The sequence below is a fragment of the Larus michahellis genome, chromosome 2, assembly GCF_964199755.1.
Source record: "Larus michahellis chromosome 2, bLarMic1.1, whole genome shotgun sequence".
Lineage (NCBI taxonomy): Eukaryota > Metazoa > Chordata > Aves > Charadriiformes > Laridae > Larus > Larus michahellis.
This window is the reverse complement of record NC_133897.1, coordinates 19,600,751-19,625,827: the sequence shown is the minus strand read 5'-3', so window position 1 is coordinate 19,625,827 and position 25,077 is coordinate 19,600,751. Positions and strand designations below refer to the sequence as shown.

The window sequence follows — 25,077 nt, the reverse complement described above, 5'->3', positions numbered from 1 at the left end:
AGGTTTTGCTAACCCCACTCCTTACATCGCTACATATTGAAAACTTGACCATTTCATGATCACTAAACCCAAGACGACCTTTGACCACCACATCTCCCACTAGTCCTTCTCTGTTTGTGAACAGTAGGTCTAGCAAGGCACTTCCCCTGGTAGGCTCCCCTACCAGTTGTGTCAGGAAGTTATCTTCCGCGTACTCAAGGAACCTCCTAGCCTGCCTGCTCTCTGCTGTGTTATATTTCTAGCAGATACCCGGCAGGTTGAAGTCCCCAACCAGAACAACAGCTGGCGATTGCGAGACTTCAGGCAGCCGCTTATAGAATACTTCATCTGTCTCCTCATCCTGGTCGGGTGGTCTATAGCATACTCCCAGCACAACATCTCCCTTATTTCCCTTCCCCTTCAACCTTACCCATAAACACTCGACTTTATCATCACTGGAATCTAGCTCTATACAATCAAAACATTCTCTAATGTACAGAGCCACACCCCCGCCTCTCTTTCCTTGCCTGTCCCTTCTGAAGAGCTTATAGCCATTCATTGCAGCATTTCAGTCGTGACAGTCATCCCACCACATTTCCGTGATGGCAGCTACATCATAGCTGTCCTGCTGCACAATGGCTTCCAGCTTATCCGGTTTGTTGCCCATGCTACGTGCATTCGTGTAGATGCACTTGAGCTGGGCTACCGATTTCACCCCCATCCTTGGCCCTTTATCCCTAGGCTCATTACTAGTGGGCCTGGTTTTATCCCCTTCCCCCTTCGATTCTAGTTTAAAGCCCTGTCCATGAGCCTTGCTAACTCTTGGCCTAGTACCCTTTTCCCCTTTTGGGATAGGGTTTTCCCATTCTTAGCAAGCAGGCTCGGTGTCCTGCAGATCAAACTATGATCACTGAACCCAAAGCCCATTAATGGAAACATGAATAGGTGAGAAAGTACCCCACTACTCAGAACTGCACCCTTCCTTCATGGGGATCAGGAGTAGATCCAGCTTTTCCCCTCACCAAATGTTTTTGGAAGCGTCTCACATTCTTGCAGTTTTTGGCAAGCTTTCTTAATCCCCTGTGTTATTGTGTGCCCCATCTTCCAGGCAAACTTGTGCAACTCTTGCTGCCAAGTAACAGATGAATGCAGAAGTTGGCAGAACCAGATGTCCAGAGGTAAAGGACCTCTGTGTATTTTGCCATATTCCTTGACAGCTTCTGGAAGGTCTTGTGCAGATAGTGTTTGGTATTTCCAATATTGCCCATGTGTAAAGCACAAAATTATCCTAGTGGTAGGAAAAAAGGGGTAGAGATTGAGTATGAAGAGAATTCTCTCTTAATGCAGGTAAGACACTAAGGAAGTGAATTAGACTTTGCTCTTAATACAGTTTAACTGGTGCTAATAAAAAAAAAGAAGTCTTAATTTATCCTCAAAGCCAAGGAAATCTGGCCCTGCAAAAGTGCCTTCAAATTAATCACACTGCATTATTTAATGGCTATGAAATTATCAGTCCCTTTGGTGTCTGTTAACAGGTTGCCCTGAATTGCTGCACGGTTTTCTAGGAGAGGAGAAATTGTAATTTTGTTGTTTAGCATGTTAATCAGAAGCGAAGTTTGGTGTGTTCTAACATGATATTCAGGTTACCAATAACAATTCCAATCTGTCCTGTAAAGAGATGTTTTTCTTTTTCTTTTCTTTTTTTTTTTTTTTTTTTAAAGTAGCCTGATTGTAGAGTGCAGAGGTATTTTCATCACTAATGAAAAACCTGCCTTAAACACTGTCATTGCTGAGAACCTTTGAGTTTCCAAGCTATCCAGCCTCTGAAAATTGCTCTAATTGTTGTGCTTTCATCCTTCAGTAAAGGATCCCGATTGTGGGAAGCGTAGTTTGTAAGCTGACCTTGGGTTCTCCGTATGCATGACTACAGCTGATGATGAGAGTTTTCGGCTTCCTATCTCACGCCACCCCCACCCTCCCCCCGCCAAGTAACCTGCTTGCAAACACCGATAAATTCACCTTTCTTCCCCTCTCACTGTCTTCTATCCAAGAACCATGATTTGCATATATTTCTCATCTCCTTTCTTCCATTTCTTTGCAAAATGCTCCATTTCCACCATGTGTTTTTTTTCACTAGCACTTGAAGTTTTGTCACATTTGTCCCCCAATGGGCTGGTAACATTGGTATCTTGGGAGTGATGGAGGTGAGAACCAGAAGGGAATCCTCTACATCCTCAGACGTACAGCCTGGTCACTAAACCGACTCACATTGCAGAAGGGGTTAATTAGAAGTTGAAGACTCTGCAGTTTCTTACATTTATTTAGTGTCTTCCTGCTTGAATTGTGGATGATTTGACGTTAACTTTTCTGTTCATGGCTTGTCAGTATTAACCAAAGTATCCTAAGAAAAAAACCGTAACATGAACAATATATTTCATTTTCTGGGTGCTTTGAGTGACAGCTAAGATTAATAAAAAATCAGACATTATAACTTTAATGATTGCATGTAATTTATAGTTATCTGTGTGACTGAGCTGAGGTTCCTTACCATCAATATTTGCTCTGGTCCCAACACCAAAATAATGAAAAATCACATTAAAAAGCAGTGAGGAATTTTTAGATTTCAAACTATCAAGACAAATGTTGTCCTGATGGCTGCCTTTGCTGTCAGCCAAATCAGAGCACCTATTGCTGGGCTTTGTCTGACTCAGGATTTAAACAACTCACTGTCATTGTAAGTCCACTGTTGTTGGAAAACACATTTTTAAACTTGAATTTAAAAAAGAATTGACTCCACTGATGCACTCAGAAGGTAGGAGAAAACTATGGGGGCCTACCAAGTAACCCTGCAGTGTAAATTACGGAGGGGCCAGCCCCGTCCTGTCCTTTTGAAACAAAATGTTGTGTTTGAAGAGAGCACTGTTGGCAGGCTGGCTGCTCCCTGGGCCATCCGGAGGCAAGCGGGGGGCTCCCGGGTGATGCACCAGGCCTTCGGATGCGTGGATGTGTCCACTGGTCACTTCTGAGCAGGCTGCAAACATGCTTTAACACGAAACTCTGCTCTTGAAGGGTAAATGAAGTGAGAAAATATAACAGGTAAAGCCTTTTCAATGACAGAGCTGTCTCTGACTTCGGCAGGACTCTGACTTTTATCTTCTTTCATTTGTTTTTATGAGTGAGCTTGACAACTTGACAACGTGGTAAACAGGCTCAGAAAGGAGCTCTCGGGGTCCCGCAGGTCACCAACCTGCTCCAGCTGCCATCATGTGCCAGGCACAAAATGACTCTTCCATACATAGTATTTTCTAGAAATTCCCTACGTGCTGCCCCAAACCAGAGCAAAAAAATGTGGGCTTATGGGTATGATTTTTGCTAAGCTTTTTTGATCATGACTTTGCTCTTACTATGTCCTTTGAACAAGGCGTTGACTTTAGAAAAGGGAGACATCCCCATTGCTGTATGCATGAAAGATGAGCATTTGAAAGATGATCTTTGAAAAACTTGAAATACCCTAGTCAAGGGTGGCTGCATTTTTAGTCTTTCTTCTTTTCTTTTTTAATTCTAAAATTACTATTTTAGCCCCTGTGCTCCAGAACGCCATGGGCCAGATTTATTTGGTGGTTTATCTTAAGTTTGTAAATCACACGTAGGACATGATGCCACAAGCTTTCTCTTAAACTACTAGTTTCTTTTTGCCTTGTTTCTTCCCTTTTGTGTTCTGGTGTGGGTGTAACACCTGCTTTGTGTACCTGCCGAATACTTTGTCACTTGATTTCTGGCTGATCAGATCTGATGAAGGGCTTTGCCTCTCTTGTGCCAGAAGATTTGGCTGAGGCTTCCAAAGCAATTGCACAGGTTATTTGAAGGATTTATTTTCTTTTCAGCAGTTACTTTCTTTATCACAATAGATGTTTCCACATTTGTCCTTTATAACAAGCAGCATAAAAATGAAACCAATACAACCTTTCTTAACTGGTTTAGATGACGTGTCTGTGTTTATTCAGGGCCTGTTTACTTATGAAGAATTTCAAGATAGATATTAATTGAATATCTTATTTTTTGAGGTGGCTGTATAATCATGTAAAGCATACTATCTTAAACTTGGGAGTTGTTACATTATACAAGTGTTGTAAAGCTGGAAGTATAAACTTGCAAACCAGGGAATAAACAGCTAGAATAGATGTGCTTTGTGAATTGTACAGACGCCTATTATTCTCTTTTTAGCAAAGGTGATGATAAAGCTGTATTGAGTTGTAACCAAGCCTGTCTGTAAGTACTACTGGCTGGAAGTTAAAGCAATACAAATTCCATTTAGGCGTGTGATGTCCTGAAGGGCGTACAGGGGAAGGCTGGCTCGATAGCCACCCTGCATCTTTCACTGTTTGCCTCGACACTTGCTGCTGGGCAGGTAAGAGGTGTGATACAAGCCTAAATGGAGCTTCTGGTCTAACCTAAGGTAGCTGCTCTTATGAATTAAATAAAGCATGGTTTTTAAAAAGCTGATGGCCACTAGTGAAGAAAAAAAGTTCTCAGGAATACGGTGATTTTTATTCCCAGAGATTTTCTTTCACATATAGAAAGGAAATAAAAGAAAATAAATCACGTTATAATGGAATCTGAAACCAGGTCAGTTTTATGCTTCTTTTTTTGCTTATGTGGAGGCAGATATGTTTCACACATCTGCCTTTTTCGGTGCTAGGTTCTATATGGATCAAATTTTAAGTAATTTAGCAGCAGATTAATATTTTACTGTCTCTGTCTACCCAGTCCGTTGTGGGCTGCCGAGTCTCTGTGCTCCTGGCGATCTGAAGCCCATGACCAATGCTGTGGGCTGCCATGGCTGAGCAGGGACAGCTTTGCAGGGCTCCGTCTCTGCGTCTGCCACTGGGGTTGCTGGAACCCGGGTGCCACTTGCCAAGGGCAAGGACAAAAGTGGCTTGCATGTGCTGGCCCAGTGTTGTGCAGATTCACCCACAGCCAGGAAAGGCCTCTGTGTCTGACAAAAGAACCCTGATTAAAGGAATCTGGATTTTGCTAAACTCCTTCTGTACACCAGCAAGCTCTTACTCAGTATTACCTGTTTCACCATAATATTTACCACCATTGGTTAATGTACTATTAACTATTAAATCAGCTGTAAAAAGAGGGGAAATTTTTCTTTCTGGGAAAAATACTTTCCCCATTTTTTGCCACATGCTATTTAGTGTTCTTCCTTGCTTAGCTACTGCAATTTCTTAAAAAAAGTCAAGCTGTAAACAGTTCTGTTTCCATGCAGTGTTGAGCACGGTGGAATTTCAGAGTTTGAAACTGCATCTAGAGGGATCTAGGCTTTCTTTCTCCCTCTCTCCTTCCCTCCTTTCAACAGATTGATGTTCTGATCCCTATTACACCTCTGCATAAGATTATATGGACTGCAAGAAACAGGATTTGACCGATGGTTTTTATGGTGTTCATTACAGCTGCCAAAGACTTGAAACAAGAATAATATCCTAGACCAAGGAAAGATAACAGCGTTTGAAATATTTGGTTCATTTTAAGAAAGACAGGGAACCACTGGAGAGAGTCCACGGAGGTCTACGAACATGATCAGGGGACTGGAGCATCTCTCTGATGAGGAAAAGCTGAGAGACCTGGGTCTGTTTAGCCTGGAGAGGAGAAGACTGAGGGGATCTCATCAATCCTTATAAATACCTAAAGGGCGGGTGTCAAGAGGATGGGGCCAGACTCTTTTCAGTGGTGCCCGGCAACAGGACAAGGGGCAACGGGCACAAAATGGAACACAGGAAATTCTGTCTGAACATAAGGAAAAACTTCTTTACTTTGAGGGTGCCAGAGCTCTGGAACAGGCTGCCCAGAGAGGTTGTGGAGTCTCCTTCTCTGGAGATATTCAAAACCCACCTGGACGCGTTCCTGTCCAGCCTGCTCTAGGTAATCCTGCTCTGGCAGGGAGGTTGGACTAGATGGCCCAACTATGTGGTCGGAAGGTCCCCTCCAGCCCCTACTGTTCTGTGTTTTCAAGTTCTAGACTGGTCAGTGACAATAAAATAAAAGTTACATAATTTTATTTGGTGTCAGCATTGGATATGTGTTAAAGAATCATCAGTATAGCGTTTATTTCGATGCAGAACAGATTTATGAGCCTGTGGCACATTTTATATGAAGAATTTGTTCAGTGAGAATGGATTATGGATATGGTATTGCAGGTAGGGTTGCTGAGGTGTTCGCAGAATTCAGTAGAATCTACTTCTTTTCTTCCTTCCCCTCAAAAAGAAAATGTAGTCTCTACAGCAGCATGTATCTTCCCGTTACAAAGCAAGAAGCCAAAACAGAATTTTCCCCTGAAAAATTCTTTTTACTACTTTAACTGATTTTTTTTTGTCTTGATTAAAGAGGTTTTGCTGTCATTGGACTTGCAAACACACTCATCCCACTTCGATTTCTCCCGTCCTCCACCTTGTCAACAGTCACATTTCTGTAGGGTGAAGATGAGGTGTGAAGAAAAATGATTTGTGCATTCTCTTTCCGTTTTTTCTTGCTTTCGTGTTTATACAAAGGCTGAATGAATTTTCAGTGTTCTTGCATGCCAGTTTCCTGCTTATTAGTTGTTTTCCGATAGCGCCCACAGGCCTGCAGTACGTGAACAGACATCAGATTGGGAAAGGGTGAGAGCAAAGACTATGCCATCTGGGGAACTGAGGCAAAGAAAAGCAAAGTGGCTTTCCCAATGTCAGGCAGAATTATGTCACCAAGCTGAAATTTGAGATTAAAAAAATGGAGGTTTTTGTTTAAGTATCAGTGCAGACTGTCCTCTCTTGGTTTGCATTTGATTTTTGAGACTCAGATTTTTTTAACTAAACCCTGTCCTCTGCATCTTCCTCCCAGTCGCAGGCAGTTATGGATTGAAGCTTATTCTAAAGTCACAGTCACAAACAAATGAAACATAAGGAAGTGAGAGGAAAGAGGGTGTTTTAGTTAAATCATTCAGTTGCTTACCAAGGAACCACTAGTGTCTAGTTCCTGTTCGTTCATGGAGACATGTTGGTACACTGATGGGAAAGGCATCTAGTACAGTAGCCTACTCTAAAGGGAAATAAGCTATAATGGGGGAAAACCATTTTACCAGTGTTCCTACGTCTATGTTGCTGAACTGTTTCTTCCCTGTATACTAGGCAGTCTATGCGTTGTACAGAAATGGGCTGACAGTAGATGTTCTGCACTGTAATAAATTTGCTCTGGTTGTCCTTATGTCAAAATTAAGCAAAAAATAAAACTGAGTTAAAATAAAACTTGTTTCACATATTACTTTGTTGAAAAGGAACAAGAGAGCTTAGAAGTAGGGGGCTCTGATTGAAGTATGTTTGCTCTCTTTCACCTAGATCAGATTTAGGTCTGCAGCCATTCTCTAAGCAGTTCTTGCTTTGTTTTGGCTGGGTCAGTCTCGGCTCCGGTAAGGCTGCTGGTGGAGCAGGGGCACCAGCACCAGCACGTGCTGCCCACGGAAGGTTGGTGGCTTGGCTGCAGGTGTCCACATTCTCCCTTACGTAGCGTGAGCTCCAGCTGTCAGAACCCCGCCTGCTCTGCTGGGGAAAAGGGCTGGAAACTCTCCAGGATAAAACACAGCCGTCTGATGTCCCACCTAGAGCCAAAGTATGAGAGTCAAATTTGGCTCTCGGTCAGTTTATCAGTGGGACAGGCTTGATTATAACTGTCTTTGCTGTTTGCTGGTGATGAACAACAAGGAAAAAAAAATTGGAGCGATACATGACGATGGGAAAAGTCGCTGAGAAAATACTGTCAGACTGGAAGGGGTGCCTGTTTATTCTCAGAAGTCTGCTCACAGTATCTTGTAATGTTTTATGCTTGAATGTACATCTGAGTATATAGTTGTATGATCATCTGCATGACTTTTCTTTTTTCCTTTCTCACAGTGCATGCCAATTAAAGGCCTTGGATTTGTGCTCGGAGCCTACAAATGTATTTGCAAGCCTGGATTCTATCATCCCAACATCTTCTCAATGAACAGCTTTCAGAGTAAGTGCCTTTGCTTGAGTTTAAAAAAAAAAAGAAAAATGAAAACATAACTAGCATTAATAATGCAGGGCTCCTTTTTATCCTTGTCAGGGTTATACAGTAAAATCCCCGCAGTTTGCATCTCTCCGATTATATAATCACTGAAGGGGTTCCAGCCCTTTGGTTTGTCATTCACGATACTCCCGAGGATCCTGTAAAACATACCCGCTTGAAGAATATTTGATTTGTAAATAAATTTAAAAAACATGAAAAGAAGTCTTGCTATGAGAGACAGAGATTTCTGGCATCTGTGCTCCAGCAGAAGTGTTGAGGAAATTAATCTAGTAATTTTCTCTTTGGTCAGGGCAAACTAGAATGCCCTAGCCTCTGGCTTTCTGCGGGATTTAATTGTTTTCATTTTCCTTCATTTGCAAAGGAGAATCCAAAGGAGGATCCAAACTCTTAACACTTGCTGATGAGGTATTAGAGATGGGTCAGGCCTGAGAGTCTGGTTGGGTGTATGATACAGATGACGCTTGCCCAGGACACATGTTGTATGGTTCTTAGACCGAGTTGCCCACAGTAAGGGAATCAACTCGGTTGATACTCAGCAGGGAAAAAATATGAACTGCATGCCCAAAGTTGATGTCAGTTATTTTCATCATATGACCAAAGCGTAATCTCTGCACAGATTTTGTGCTGAAATTGTTGCAGTTATACTAGTAGAGCTCACGCTGCAGTCACAAGTGTAAAGCTGTTGCTTGAAGGTGTAACAGGGTGTCCTTCTCTGCCTCCTGCTTTCGAGTGAATGCCATCCCCAGCTTCTTTGCACCATCCTGTAGCCAAAGGTTCATGTCGTCAGCTCTCTGCTGCGGGAGCTGTTTGTATGAGATGCCCAGGGAATGGCGATGAGTAGCTTTCACCAGGCTTGGTCCAGGACTGCGTGTATTGTCTCCTGCCTTGTGTGAACGTAGCCGTTCCTGTTCCACTATAGAAATTCCTCTAGTAGTATTCAACACTTAACATGCACCTCTGTGAAACTCACAGATTTAGGTGTTCTGTACTGGTAAATCATGTGCAGGGTTGTATGACATGATACTGCTAAAAGCATGCCGCCGTGCTGCAAAGCTACAAATAAACCTTCCGAGTTCCTTCCTGTGTTAGTTACTCTTGAGCTCTGCTTGCTTATGAACAAAAGTGACAGGGATTATAGATGAAAGGTGAGTAACTTTTAATATTAGGAAAATTTTAGAATTCCCTATTCGTTTGCAGCCCTGAGTTCCAGATATTAAATCTTTGACCTGTGTCACGGGTTGGCCTGTTTTTTATTGATTTGATCTGGTTTGCATATAGATTGGCAAAGATATTTTACCCCTAACTCAATATATCTTGTGTGTGTGTGTGTATATATATATGTATGTTATATCTCGTATATATATGGATATATGTATGTATATGCAAGAGGTATATACATCATATCTCCTGAACATGTATATATAGCACAAATAGCACAGTGTGTTTATTCAACAGTTTACCTGGTGAGCGTTTGTTTCCCTTCTCTTTTCTTATTGTGGAGTGTCGCAGAAGGCAGCCTTGTGATAGTGCTTTTTCTCCAGGCTGTGTGAATCTTCTGATAAGCATAAGGATGATGTTTGGTTGCTCCTGCAGTGCAGTGAATTGAAGTGGAGTTGGGATTTAACTCCTTGGATGAGCATATAAATAATAATCATTCTTGGATTGGAGCGTATAAATAATAATCATTCTTGGATTTTTGTCATACCAAATGCCACAGACCACATAAAAATAACGTGGCTAGAGATCGTAACAGCATTCATCATTAGGGATGAGATTCATTTATTTCATATCAGCCGTCTAAAATGTATATGCTTGGTATGTATAGTCACCTAGGTTTCAACTGCAGTCAGCATTGAGAGCGTGGCTCCCCTGGAGGGTAATTCTGCTGCTTTAGAAAGGCAGAATTTGTCTTTAGATGGGAAAAGTAACTCTTCAGGCAAATAACCTTTTTTATCCATTTACTGTAGAAGACAGAGCCTATGTAACTACCTTAGATTGGATATTTACCTTCTAAATAGCTAATATTGAGTGAAATTTGTCTCATGAAAGTGTTTGCGTATGCTGGTATTTTAGGGTGTGTAATTACGTGATCTGGGGTCACTTTGATTTGAGCATATGTTACCATGAGCTAACATAAACATGAGTTTTGGAACAGTCAGTAATAAAGAACTGCTTTAATTTGTCCAAATGCAGCTCAGTCTGCCAAGCTCTATAGGTAATCTCAAAAAGTGAACACTGAGATGGCTAGTGTGAAACTGGAAATGACTGTGAAGTAACGGGATTAAAAACAGTGGTTCAAGGGAACTTAGCCCTGTCACCAGCTGCGTTCTGTAAAATGAAAAAAGGAAAAGATGACATGGTTGAAATGGCTGTAGTATGTATCTGGAGGTTCAAAATGATGCTAATACAGGATTCTAGACATGAATCCAGCACGCAGTTTTGACAGAAACTGTCTGACCTGAAGGTCTCTTTGTGGAGATAGGTTGGTGAAGTCTGATGATGACAGAGATGAAACTGAGTAGAAATGTTAATCGTTTAGAACGTATTCCTAGTGGAAGAAGATATAGGGGCAGGAAAGATTTGCAGGTCTCAAGTTGAGCTGTAAGTAAGCAGATAGATAGATAGAAAAAATGACCAGTTTCTTACTTCTGTGGATTGAAAAAGTGGATTGAGTGTGTCGTGTCTTGAAATGGAAGCGTTTCTCAATGATACTGGGAATCTGCACTGCAGCAAAATACGGTTAACTACAGTTGTACATTGTGCCTGAAGTGTCAGAGTTTTAAGTGGGGGTGAGGTTCGGCTTTAGTTCCAGATGTTTTGGGTTGAGCCTGAAAGATAGCTGGATAAAACGGCTTCGCGGGCATGTTGGACGCTCTACATGGTTTGCTGGTGGGAAGGCTTAGAAGGCTGCTTACCAGCCTCCTCTGCAAACTCAGCTGGGGCCCTGAACACCAAGATGCGGTGTTCCATAAACAGTGGTTTCTTTCTGCAGGAAAGATGGTGGAAATCAGTTGCTTTTCTGACTTCAAGCAGCTGGGTGTTGCTGCTCCCAGGGAGGTCGCGCATGTTGCAGATTCCTGAAGTGCATGCGGGACAAGGGCACAGCTGAAATTTAGGCTGTTCTCTTACTGAATAGGAAGGCAGGTAGGAGACCGTTTCCTTCCCAAGGCTGTTTGTTCTTCAGAACTGACAGTGCCAGAATAAGTAAAACCTTTCTGTTTTTTCTGCGTTAGTTAATGAGGACCCTGGGTACTAGTGGGGCACAGAATTATTGCCATATTCCAGGGTCTCTTTTGAGGACAGAAATTGATTTTAGAAAAGATGTATTTCGTGTATCCAAGTTGCATTAACCTGTAAGTGCTTGGGTACGTGATTATGCACTTTCTCCTAATGGCTCACTTTTAGGTAGCACTATAAGTATAGGTAGAATAAACTAACTGCTGACTACATACATTTTAACATTTTAGTAACACCCTTCTCCAAAGCAGTTATGTTCTCTGCCTCACGGGGTAATCAGGTTTGCATTGGAAGATCCTTAGTAGAACAGCGGTGCTTTGTTCAACCTAAAAGTTCATTCTTTGGCAATGCATCATCCATATATTGCAGAGATTCTGCTCAGCTCTTGCCGTTCGGATGTGGAACCTGCCCTGTGCAAAAAGGTGCTTGCACCAGAGGTGGCTCTTTTGTCTGGATTTGGGACTTTACTGTCTCTAATGGGAATTCCCATTTTTACACCTGCCCATTGGCTTTGGTTCTTCAGCAGAAGTCGCACGTGCAGATCTTTTCTTGTATGAAGTTTGTCACTGACTTCAGTGATCGCTTTCTGGGGTGAGGATTATGGCCATGGCTGATCACCAGGTTTTGATGCCAGCAGGTCCAGTTACATTCACACACATTGAGTTACTGCAGCATCGCTGATGCTGCTGGTGGTGTTCATAATTTATGCTGTCATAGAACAGAAGCAGAATCAGTCTTTAGTTCTGCTCAGCACATGCCGTGCTCTCTGTGTTTTGTCTGGGATGATTTTTTGGGGGATGGTAGCAACGCCTGCCCTGGCACTTGGCAGTCTGTGGTGCCATTCTTACCTTGTGGGAAGATCTCAGGTGGCAATGTTGCAGCTGCTGAGGCACTCCTTGCATAGCAGAGTGTGTTTAGAAGAACCAAAGCTTAAGAAGAATTACCCTCAGGAGACCATTTCAAAAACAGATGGGCCAATCAGACAGAAAAATAAGACTGGGATAAAAGGGGGGAGAACTAGGAAAAAATATAGTAGAAGGGGCATAGCTTAAGCATTTAAGCTTTTTGTTTTATTTTTCCAGTACTCAAGCATTTTCCTTATTATACTTCATATTAGTTTGTGTCCCTATTCCTACTATCCAAGAATTCTTTGTTCTTTTCTCCTTCCATTTTATCCCTTTTTTTGTTGTTACTGCATTCCATTTTTTTTTCTTTTCTTTTTTTCCTTGAGGACAGTACTTTTTTACACCTTCCTTGTCCTCAGTTTGAACTTCTGCAGCACAGTCAGTCTTTCAGTGTTTGCTTCCATCTCATTTGTGTCACTGCTAAAACCGCTGCTGCCTTACACAGAGCAGAATTGGCTTCCTGTCCATCTACCTTACCAGTGTCCAAAATCTTTTACCATCTTTTTGGGAGGAGAACCTGATTTGCTTCACCGGAGAAGGCATGTGTAATCCCAAAGAGCTGCTGAAATAGTGGAAGGCATGGCACAGTGAAATCTCCAGCAGTGCTGTAGGAGGCAGTAACTTCATGCTTGGCTTGGACTGTCTGTGGGTTCAATTGATGTTACATTGACTTTGGTGAGGGGAACAAGGCCAGATGGAAAGGGCTGAAATGTTCAACTGTGAAGTAGGAAGCAGGGCCCTGAGACATATAGTCAGGGCAAGGGTGTGGGCGGACAAACAAGCTCCCAGTCAGTGGTAAATATAATGATCGGTGCTTTCCCAACAACTTCTTTTAGAGTGTCTGAACAACGCACTTTCTTTTTGTCGAGGGAAAAAAAAAAAGAAAAGAGGATTGTTAATAATTCCTTATCACATTGTGTAAATCTCAAGTAGATCCAATTTTTTGGGTCTTTCCTATATTAGCTATAATGACGAATCATTTCAAAGTCAAAAGATATTCACCAGATATTCAGTCAGTGCAGGATACAGCAGCCAGCATGACTCCAGACACATCTAAGCAAAGACTCGTGGTTGTGTTATGAAGTCATGTCCTTGGGATATTTACTGCAACATGCAACTGTTTATTGGCTGTTATCACTGTAGTATGTGACAAGCATACACATAAAGAAACTTCCATGCATGACTCAGATAAGAAAATGCTTGGTAAAATGGATGATAATGTATTTGCAACAACTTTGAGGTTGAACATTTCAGAAATAAAGTGAGAATATCAAGTTTAAGACCATACAAAATTATCAAGCCATATTCATATAATATTTATGGCTTAGGTAATCTTGTAATTTTAGGTTTTAAATTATATTTTTTCAGTGGTTAAGTTTTTACACTGAAAATAATTTATTTAGTTACCACAATAAAAATATATTAATAAATGGCTTGTGCGTGGCTCAGAAATGTGAGGTTTTAAAGAGATTAAATAATCTTTTTGGAGATGGGCTAATTGAAGGGCGACTTTACGGAAACGATAAAGGAACAGGTTGTGTGGTGGAAAAGCGGGTTGACATGAGTGCAAATGTTAAGGAAACGAAGTGGAAAACTCTGACAGTAGGTAGTGCACTCTTGGTTTGGATATGGAAATGGGAGTGGGAGACTGTGACTTCTGTGTCTGATAGAGGACAGTGCGGGTCCGTTGTTCTAGCTGTAATTAGCAAACAGAGATACAACGTTAGATAAGGAGAAGATGGTTTCTGGCAAAAATGATAATGGGCTGCCGTCCATGGGTGTTTGCTCTGAAAAGGAGTTCCAGTCCTTGGATATATTCAGATTAGTCTTCTTTAGAAGTTCTCCACCTTCTTGGGATGCCCATGCATGGTTATTTTCCAACATTTCCATTCCTGCCTCCCACAGTCTGGGTCAAAAAGCCACAAGATGTCTTCTTGCTGTCTGCTTGGATCTAAGAAAATCTGGCTACCAGCATGAGTCAGCACTACTCTGCTATATTCAGGTTTCCAGTATCTTTGTTTAGAATAAAGCTCCAAAGAGAAATACCAGCCTGTTCTCTGCTAACTGCGGGATGTAGGAGCAAAGCGTCCTACACTGAGGACGAGGAGCACAGGGCTGCTGGAACAGCACGACAGATAAACAGACTTGGGTATCCAGCCTCTTTGTCCCTTTCCCAGGCTTTGCCTGTCAGCAGATGTGTGCTCATGTGCATTCGTACACAGATTTGAGAAAGCAAGGAATAATTACCCCTGTAGATAACCTTCTGCTTCAAATGTTTCAAGCTAAAAGTCTGAAGAGAGTTTCATAATCCAATATGCACATGCAACGTTGCTGGAATAGGCTGTCTCTTGAATTAAGACTAAACAATGCATGATTTAGTACTTTCACTGACGGAGGAGGAGAATTTTGATCAAAGATATTGGAGCAATTCTCTAGTTTTGTGAAAAATGAGAGGAGTTATCACTTGTTTTAATACACCATTGATTTGGCTTCATAGAATCATAGAATCGTTTAGGTTGGAAAAGACCCCTGGGATCATCGAGCCCAACCATCAACCCCACTCTACAAAGTTCTCCCCTACACCGTATCCCCTAACACCACATCTAAACGAGTCTTAAACACATCCAGGGATGGTGACTCCACCACCTCCCTGGGCAGCCTATTCCAGTGTCTGACCACTCTTTCTGTGAAGAATTTTTTCCTAATGTCCAGCCTAAGCCTACCCTGTTGCAGCTTAAAGCCATTCCTTCTTGTTCTATCGCTAATTACCTGTGAGAAGAGACCAGAACCAACGTCTCTACAATGTCCTTTCAAGTAGTTGCAGAGAGTGATGAGGTCTCCCCTCAGCCTCCTCTTCCTCAAACTAAACAGTCCCAGCTCCTTCAATCGCTCCTCATAAGATTTATTCTGCAGGCCCTTCACCAGCTTCGTTGCCCTCCTCTGCACTTGCTCCAGCACCTCAATATCTTTCTCATATTGAGGTGCCCAGAACTGGACACAATACTCAAGGTGTGGCCTCACCAGTGTTGAGTACAGGAGGACAATCACCTCCCTGCTTCTGCTGTTCACACTATTTCTAATCCAAGCCAGGATGCCATTGGCTTAAATTGGCTTCATCCACATTCTCCTGTTTCTGGAAGCTCCTAAGCCTGTCTTGCTTGTATTAAACATTTTCACATTTTCTTATTTAACACTCTTTTTTGCCCACTTTTTCTTTCAGCTTTTTATTTCATTAATTGCCTGTAAGGCAAGCAGTCTTACAGGGGGTTATGGGCAAGTGTTCGTGGATCAGAGAGAGGAGGAGTCCTCCCGTGTGCTCTGTCGGTGGGTTCACTTTGATGGACAAGATGTCAGCTGAAGAGTCATTGATTTTCATAGACAAAATGTTAACTTGCCAATAGGTTTTCCAGATTTCCTGGTGTGCTTGTGTGAACAATGGAAAATTAGTGCACTTAGTGTAAGTGCACTGGTCTTGCTTTGGGGACACAGTAGTGCAATCATGCAACAGCATGCTGAACAAATGTTAGTTAAGAAGGGTTTTATCTAATTCGAAGCTAATGAATTCATTAGATAGCATCTGTATGAAATTGAGGAACAATCTGAAATAGGATCAGAGCTTGTACTTTGAACATGTAGCTGTTAATGGGTCTGCACTTCATGTGTCTGTGTAAAATCCTTTCCTTGTTCCCAAATCTTTGATGTAATTTTGTCCCCATTCAGAAGTCTCCTTCAAAGAATTTCCCATGCAGATTTAGCCCACTTTAAATACAATGGGGAAGCGTTTGGCATTTAATAAGCTCACTTTCCCTCATGTCTAAATTGGTCTGCATTTTCTGAATGTGACAAAGGAGGGTGAAACGAGAAAAGCCGCCCTGGCAAACCATTTTGTAACTTCAGGAGAGAGGCCAACAGGGTGGGAAAGGGAGTCAGCAGAGGACTGGTTTGCCCCTGTATGGATGAACTGCCCATCCCGTACAACTAAAGGTGTCTCCCTTTACCCTTCTGATACTTTCAGGAAAGGATGCAGAAAATCGCTTTTCTGGTGGTGAATTGTCGGAGGAAGTCTACACCTGCCTGCCCTGCAGGGAAGGATGTTCTTACTGTACAGATGATACTCCCTGCTATGCACAGGAGGACAAGTATTTACGGCTGGCTATCATCTCATTCCAAACGCTCTGTATGCTGCTGGACTTCATAAGCATGCTGGTAGTCTACCATTTTCGCAAGGCAAAGGTAAGCAGACATGTTTTACTTTGATAATCCTGCTCATTGTATGGTAGAGACTCATTTATGTTAAGTGTATAGCTTCTCATTTTGACAGTCAATTTCTCAGGTAAGGAGGAGAACTCAAGGAAAGGATGGGATTTCCAAACAGGAATGCTTTGCTTTAGGCGTGGAGGTACTTAAATTGTTGATGCAGTTATTGAAAAAAACACCGAGCAATTTATTTATGTCTCCCAGTGAAATCTGCTTACATTTATAGATGATCAGCAAAAATCAAGGAAACCTATTATGTTTGAAGTAATCGTGGGAAATCAGGCTGATTACGCAGGTACCTAAGGAGGCAAGTAGATATTTATATTCTTGGGATTGTGAAAGTCTCTCTTTTACCACTGCTGGGAATGATGTTATATTTGAGAGACTATCTGGAAAATAATTATATCAAGGAGAAATCTTTCAAAATAATTCTAGTTTCTAGAGAGTTTAAACTTGATTCTATGGTTAAAGATTTTTTTTTTCTCTAAAGTATGAATATATTGAGGAGTATCTGTAAATTACTGATGCAGGCTGCAATTATGTTTTATGTACTAACCTAATGAACTTTCTGCTTTTGCCTCTCTCAAAGCCTTTTCACATGTAGTATCTCATGGAATCTCACCGTTGCCTCACTAAATGCAGAATATTCTCTGAAACTTCCAATTTACAAAAAAAAAAAAGAAAAAGAGAATTGAAGCTAGCACATATTCACTACCTACATTTGGGAGACGTAGGTGTGCACACAGTATGCTACACTGTTGAAATTAATTGCTTCATCCACTTTCCATAACTAGATAAGCATTTCCACTTTGGTTTTTGGAACACTTGATCCTACAGTCTTCCTAATCCTACAGTGTCTGTGTTACAAATGCGTGGCTCATTTTGAAAGACTTTAATATCCTGGCAGGAAATCACAGAATGAACAGTAACATTCTTTTTTTTTTTCCTCTTCTGTTTCTGACAGAGTCTTTGTATTTAATGACATTGCATAAAATGATTCAAATTACAGACTTAATTCTATTTATAAAGTTTTTCGTTATGAAATGTCTGTTGTAGGCATCTGTTTAGTTGCTTAACATTAACTTAGCAGAAGAACTTCATTCCAGTTTTATGAGGTTTTAGTCCGCCTGGTAATGTTACTCGCTTTTAATGTCATAGACAACATCGTGAAAGCAGCATTCCTTGTGACTAAAAACTTTACTTTCTAGACCTACAAAGTGAACAGGGTAGGTTACTTAATATGTGGCGATTGCAAGTTTGGCTTGATGTTTTTTTCACACTGAAATATTGATTGTTTTATAAGAAATTTCAGTATTTTCTCATAGTTTGAGATCAGAGATGAGTAAAATTGTGTACACTCTTGCACTTGTACACTTACATATGTTCTGATATGTGTATCCACTACGGTAAAAAAAAGATATATCATCTTTATTAAACTTATTACAGAAGTCTTATATTTCACAAAACCTGCTAGTAACAAAAAGTGCATTTTTACTTTTGTGATGAATAGTCATTTCTCCAAAGTCGGCTATGAGTAAAGAACCAGATGGGATCTGAATATTTAATATCAAAGCAATACCAAAGAGGCGTATAGACACCTTTCCTTGTTTCTAAAGAACTTTTCAGTCTTTATGAAAAAGTTTGAGCTTATTTTTTTCTAGATTACCTCTTACCATTAGACATCGTGACATCTGAACAAGGGAGAACCAGTCGTAAAACAAAACATTCTTTTTTCCAGAAAGAAGAGAGATGCCTTTGAGACGTTGCATTTCATTTAGTTGGACAGAGATGGATTCAATTATAATTTTGCTACCTTAGAATAGAGTTGATTTTGCCCTAAACGTATATCTCACAAGGAAATGGGGAGGAAAAATGAGACCAAAAAGTAATGCGGTGATTAACAATTCTTTCCTGTATGATCAGTGTTTTCAGGGAATAGAAACCGATAAATAGATGTTCCATTGCTTTTCATGTCATTCAGCTGAGTTTTTACTTGGATTATTTTTATGTTCTTTATCTTGTTGGTACAGCATGATTTTAAAAAGAAAAAGATCTTGTGTGATTACCATGAAATGAGAAGCTGTGAAGGGCAAACATACTGAGAACAATGAGTATTTACATAAGAAAACTGCTGGTTACATTGGATAATGACAGAAATTTGGAGCAAAAGATGAAAACTAGTAACTGTGTACTCTCCGCCAAGGGGCGAAAGTCATGAAAATGAAAGAACAGATATTGAAATGTATTCAAACTATTTGCATTTTGAGAATTTCCAACTATTAGTGAAACAAACCTTTATTAGGTTAGTATGTCTGTCTGCGATTAAAGTTACTGTGTTAAACTGCTCGTTTCCAATGTGCTGGGTGGGTGTCAGAGAAGAGCATTTTTTTTTATTCTTTCTCACCTGTGGCACCACAATACTCAAATAGTTACAAAAAGTAATTTTTAATACAGCATTTTAACAGAAAGAACTGTGTCCTGCTACCGTGTCAAGAAACAATCTTAAAAGTCTTTTAAAGAGCGAAGGATGGGGGTTAAGAATAAAAAATGCTAAATTAAGGCCCCAGTGCTGGAAAGAATGGAAAGTGGATATGTGGCATTTTGGTACGGTTGTTGGTCAGTAAAATGACCTCAGGAAAATGGGACGGCGAGTGGAATCAGGTTACCACCCTAGTGAAAGTGACTATGCTAAACACTACTTAATGCTTGTACTTTATGAGTGCTCCTGGTACGTATTAACTTCAAACAAGCTAAAGTCCTGAAAAGTTAAGGTCTGCCAACAGAAAGTACCTTGGGAAGAAACACGCCTGGCACCTTGACTGTGATATTGTTTGTATAATAATTCAGACAAGGAATGATAAAGGTCCATAAGAACCCTTTAGATCATAAAGGAGGTGTCAACCTTGGTTTCAAAAAAAATCAACATAGCAGTAACAGCAGATGCAGATCAGAAGTATTTTAGACAAGAGAAGAAATAGCTATTCAGATCATAGCGTTTACACAAATTATGACCAAACAGTACTTACAATGGAAACTGCTGTGGAAGAGTCACTCATTGGCTTAGTTTCATCAACAGTGTGGAATGTATGCTAGATCCAAGCTGGTTTCTAAAAAATCAACCATTGGTAAAAGATCTACTGCTCCACTCCCAAAGAACATGGCAATGAGAACAGAGGTGTTTTCAATAATTACTGCCATAGTGTTACTGACAGGATTTAATGATCCGACTTTCATTTTGATGTGGTCTTTATTACTGAATTAGTCTGCAGGGAAACCTGGTAAATATCAAGCAATGTGGTTCCGCGAGTGAAAGATCTTGGCAAAATGAATGGTAACAAATAGGCAAAGCCTATAGCAAGCCAGATTACTGGCTTCTAAAAGCCAGGCTTCATTTTAGAGGAACCTTTAGAAGTCTCTGAAGTTTTAAGTCTCTTATTTTAGAACTTCTAAACGTTCCTCTAAAGAGTTCTTCTCAGACTTCTGAAAGAACTCCTCTACAAACTTGCTGAATTATTTATTGTGGAGTAAGCTGCTGCTTACATTAATAGCAGTAGAGGAGGAGTGGAAGAGAGGAAATGTGCCATCTGTGTTTATAAAGACTTCCTGTAATGGTGAGAAGAACTAAAGATCAGTAGGTCCAACTTACACGCTTGCAAATTCACAGAAATGATAATAAAAAAAATAGAACTGCAGGGTCCATGGATAAGTGTGGGAAGTGGGCTTTTGTGAGAATGTGATGCCCTACAAATGTATTTATAGCTCTGTGAAGGTGGATTATGAGCATGTGGATATGAGACTACTTTTTCCAAGGTCTGACACCAAAAGCTCTTAAAAATTATGATCTCAAGGGTGAGCTTGTAGGTAACCTGTCTTGTAGGTAACCAAGAGATAACAGAGGAAAAGGCAGTGCAGGAAATATGGTATAAAATCATGTAAGACAGGGAGATGTTGACATGTGAACAAATATTCATGGTTCCTCTTAAGATATCACTAGAGGGTGTTGAAGGGATCTCGGAAGTGGTTAAAAAAAATCAAGTAGGTGTTAAACACAGCTTTTAGTTGCTTTGTGTCACTCATTGGCAAAGAATATCTTGGTTCCCAAAGTATAAATCAATTCAAGTAGACTTTAGAAGGAATCATGAAGGTTATTTCCATTATTGTCTGTTTAAACAGAGTGGTTTTGGTGAAACATCTGGTGCAGGAAGTCCATCATTTTTATTGTTGGAAACCAGGAGGATAGACCAGGAAGGATCACTGTCTGCTGTTCTCCTTCTTTAGTAAAGCAGTACAGGCTGTGACCTGAAGTAGGGCACTAGAGTCTGAATCAGAAAGCCGTTCTTTTGTTCTCTTGGCAAAGAGTCATCAAATCAGATTGCATGCCTCTTCTTGAAAGCATTGTAGTTACTCATGTAGACTTGCACGTTTGGTAGGTGGCAAAACAAAATTCAATTCATTTGTCCAAGGCACAGTACCACTGGTACATCACTGGTACCACTGACCAAAATTTTGTCATTGCCAACGTGTAAATGAAACTGCAAATTAGTGACTTCAAGCAGTAGGCAGCATTGGCAAACAGTACAAAATGGCACTGCAGAAAGATACTGTGAGAAAGCTCAGATTGATGCTGAGGAATTCATTTGAGGCTTTGTGAAACACAGGTGAAAGTGACTCAGCAGCCCCGAGATCAGCTCAGCAGCAATGTTATTAAACTGCAGGAGTCATAACTGGAGAAAATTACAGGCAGAAAATGTGGCCCTTTGCCGAGAGAAGGGAGAACTCCAAAATGGTAAGAATAAAAAAAAATTGGAAGAACGCGCAGAAGGAGTAGCAGAAGCTAAAACCACTAGTGAAAAGCATTGTAGGGAAAGACAGAAAAAGATGAAAAATGTAAGAGAGAAAGTAGATGCTGCTGCTATAATAGGAAAAGACAAAGCATTTCAGCAAGAGACTAAATGGAGGAAATGTGCCAAAGAAAGAAAAAAAGGAAAAAAATATTCACAGCTAATACAGAAGGGAAAGCAGATGTGCAGATCACTTCAAAGAAATCTTTAACTACTCTAGACAACCCTCATGCCAAGAGTAGTGAAAGCTGGAAAAACTGAGCCTGGCATTAACACAAGCTGCAAGAGGCTGAAGAACTCCCGGGAGATGGAAATGGATGAAATCCCATCAGAAAAGCTGATGGCACCTGACAGCACGAGTTGAATGACACTGAGGGAGTTGTGCAGTGAAGCCTGGGAAAAGGAGATTTTTCCTCAATAGTGGAAATGCTGGAGTTTTATTAGACTGCCCTGACAGGGTGATCTTGCTGCATACTGCAGCTGGGGAGGTGCCGAGGCTTCTGCAGTGTAAGAGAGGTAAAGGGACACTGGATGCAAAACAAGGAACAGGCTCAACTGAGGCTCTCAGCACTTTGGATGGAGGAGATATGCATCCTAGCAATTGTAGAGCAGTGAGTAAAGGAATAGGCTGCTCTTATTTCTTGGTTTTCAAAAGGCGTTGACGGACTATGAGAGCATCTTCCAGAACAACTTGCAGCCCTACAGAGTCAGATCTTCATGGCTGTAGACAGGGGTGCAAAACATTCTCTAAGTTGAACAACTGAGAAACGAATCAGCTCAAGGTGAACAGTAGCAAACCTTGTGTGCTGTGGCATTATTATTGATTGGATAATGCAGACATTACTACTAAAATCATGTCCAAAAAGTATGAGGCTAAGCTAAGAAAAGTAGCTGGCTGGGCAAGGACAGAAATCACTGATGCTAGAACAAATATTCTCAAAAACGAGCAGTTGAGCAGTGATTTTCCAAGAAAAAGGATCAAGAAAATAGGAGAATTCGTCCACAAGTAGTGTTGCGTGAACCAATGGAGAGCTCAAATGGAGTGACCAGCTGCAGTATTGGTAACAGGCAGTGTAAGGGTAGCAAAGCCATACAGCACCAGAAAGAAACAGAATGTTTAAATAAATATAAATAAAAAACAGATTATTTTTTTTTATTTCAAAGTTAGCACAGGATTTCAGGGGCTAAAAACCTACCAGAGCCTTAGCAAGGAAACCAGCTGCATTGTAAACAAGTTCTTATAAAAGTACCGGACTGTGGAAGAACATCAGCTGCAAAGAACCTAAAGAGCTCATCGGTTATCAGGCTGCCTTTTCAAATAAATCAGAAAGAAGAGCTGAAAATAACTGACCTTTGCATAGCGGCCATACCAACTCAAACATGGAGCTACCAGGTGGAATACAACTGCCGTGAGAAACTGTAGGTGCCCTTAGGAAATACTAAGAACCACTACTGGCAAAGAGACCAGAGAAGCTGATCTCAGCCGTAACGTGGAAGAGACTAATTGCTACTTCAGAGATGAAGGAGAGATGAGAATGTGGTGCCAGCCTTGACTGACGCTAGACTTATTCAGAGGGCTCTTGTTTGCTGTGAATTCTCATTCAAATCAATGCTAAAGGTTTCAGAGTAGTTGCAATAAAGCCCAGATACTTTCCCATCATCTTTCCTTGTCGTGCACTGCGGAGCAGGCAGGGGAACTGTGGGCATGCGGGAGGAAATCTCTGGGGGATCTGGTCTTTCCGTCTTCCTAACATATCTGTGGCCAGCAGCTCTGGATTTAACTCCAGCACATTAAGGTAAAATTCACAGCAGACACCACACTTGAAAAAGGTTGTTTTCACTCTGAAAAATAATGGGAAAAATGCTTAGAGGAGAGTCTTTAAAACAGCAATTTGGAATGGTGTTGTCATATGGCATTAACAATGATGAAGGACTGTGATAGAGCCCATTGAAATGAAGGGCTTTGCCCCTTTCAAGACCATTTTCAATCCCAAATACTAGAAATTTGTAACTAAACAACCTTTTATTATACTTGTCTTCCCCCCTCCCCCATCACCCCCATTTATGAACACTCAACAACTTTTGGAAATACAGAAATGCTTTTAACGAGAGGAGAAATATATATCTGGAACACTGAACAAGGAAAAAACTCACAGCTAAAAACCTAATCATGAACAAGAATAAATCATTTTACCTCTCTTGAGGGAACCGTGGCAAATAACAGCAACTGACTGGTTTTATATGGTTTTTACACTCTGTTGAATACAGATTTCCAGTGTTTGGAGTTCGGGGTGGTAGACATTCTATGTCTGCCTTTCCTATTTTTCCATTTAACATAAATACGTTTAAGCGTTCTGCTAAATTTGATTTCAAAACTGTGAAGATAGTCCCTAAACAACACCATTTTAAACACTGCACAAAACTGCACATAGATGGAAAGGCAACATGCAAATTAATGCTGTACTTCCCCTTTCTAATACTGAGAAATCAAGAACATTTTTTCTCCCTTACTGCAGCCATGATAGGATGCAGTAATTCAGAGGGAGATAATCACAGGCTATTGATGTGTGATACATCTTTAAATATTAAAGCACGCTGGCTTTGCAAACATACCTTTTTTGCTAATGTAAATCAGCCGATCCTTTCCTTTTTTTTAAACTCTACAGTGGCTTCTTGATGTGCTTATGCTTAGGTGCCTTTCATCTTTGGTGAGCATTCTGCTTTTTTCTCCCTAGACACCAATTTCTGACATTTCAGCTGAAGTGGAAACTTGATAGAGGGAAGAGATCTTGCGCAGATGGAGCAGCTGCCTTTACATGCTGTGCTGGTGGGCATACCTGACAGTTCGCTCAGTGCATACACATTCTGTGCAGTGCTTTATACACCCTTTCTTCAGCATAACCTGGAGTGAGAACCTAGTTTCTTGTGATTTCTCAGGGAAGTTTATTGTTGTCTTCAGAGGTGCAGCTTTAAAGACACTGGCGATGTTGTTTTCAAAACTGTTGTTGTTTTTAGTGGAATTGTCATTTCCTTTATACATCAAGCAGAACTCATAAAATGTCCTTTCCCATTTTTCTGCGGTTAAGATACGCCTTTAGGGATGCTGTGCTTTTTTAGCTCTCACATAAATAATTGCAGAGTGCCATAGTGAAAAGATAAAAAGTGCAGGGGCTGTTAGCCTGCGCCAGCAGCTGAGAATCGGAGATGACGCTCTGGCTGCTGGAGTTCCCAAAGACAGCTGGCAGTGGTAGGCATGGCTGCAGTGGTGGGGTTGCCCTGGGTTTGCAGGGTGTTCTGGCATTCGCTCCATAAGCCTGAAGGTTTTACTTCTGTATATGTTTGCATTCTAATACGTGGTTTAGATGAATTAAGTACTTGTGAATAGAAGAATAAACCTAGTTCCGCTATAGATGCTTTAGGCCTAAGGAAAAACTGAAATGTGAAGAAAATAAAGATTGAGATATAAAATATGTTGGTTGATTTCAGTTCAGCCTCATGAAGAAGAGCTAATGGGAAGAGCAGGGCAGTAAGAAGCACAAAAAGGCTATATACAGTGTTCACTACACAGACTTTACCCCTAATGGAAAAAGTAGGTCTTAAAAATCCCTTTTCATCAGTACTCAACAGTGGCCCTAAGGATTCAAAAGCTACAGTCTTCTCTATATATCTTTATATCAAGCCAACATTTGTCTCTACAAAGTTAAATTACATGGCACCTTAGGGCCCATCTGGAAGACATACATGGCTTATCAGGGACTGCACTGCCCTTGAAG

At 40.9% G+C, this 25,077-nt stretch overlaps 1 protein-coding gene across 2 annotated transcripts in view; it reads left to right on the top strand.

Annotated features, from left to right (window-relative positions):
- The window catches only part of GPR158 (G protein-coupled receptor 158), a 205,424-nt gene that overhangs the window by 83,208 nt on the left and 97,139 nt on the right, over window positions 1-25,077 (top strand). For both annotated transcript variants that reach the window (XM_074574432.1, XM_074574431.1), the window contains exons 3-4: window positions 7,908-8,010; window positions 16,222-16,439. In XM_074574432.1, the coding sequence (XP_074430533.1) occupies window positions 7,908-8,010; window positions 16,222-16,439 (321 nt within the window). The remainder of the gene's footprint in view (window positions 1-7,907; window positions 8,011-16,221; window positions 16,440-25,077) is intronic.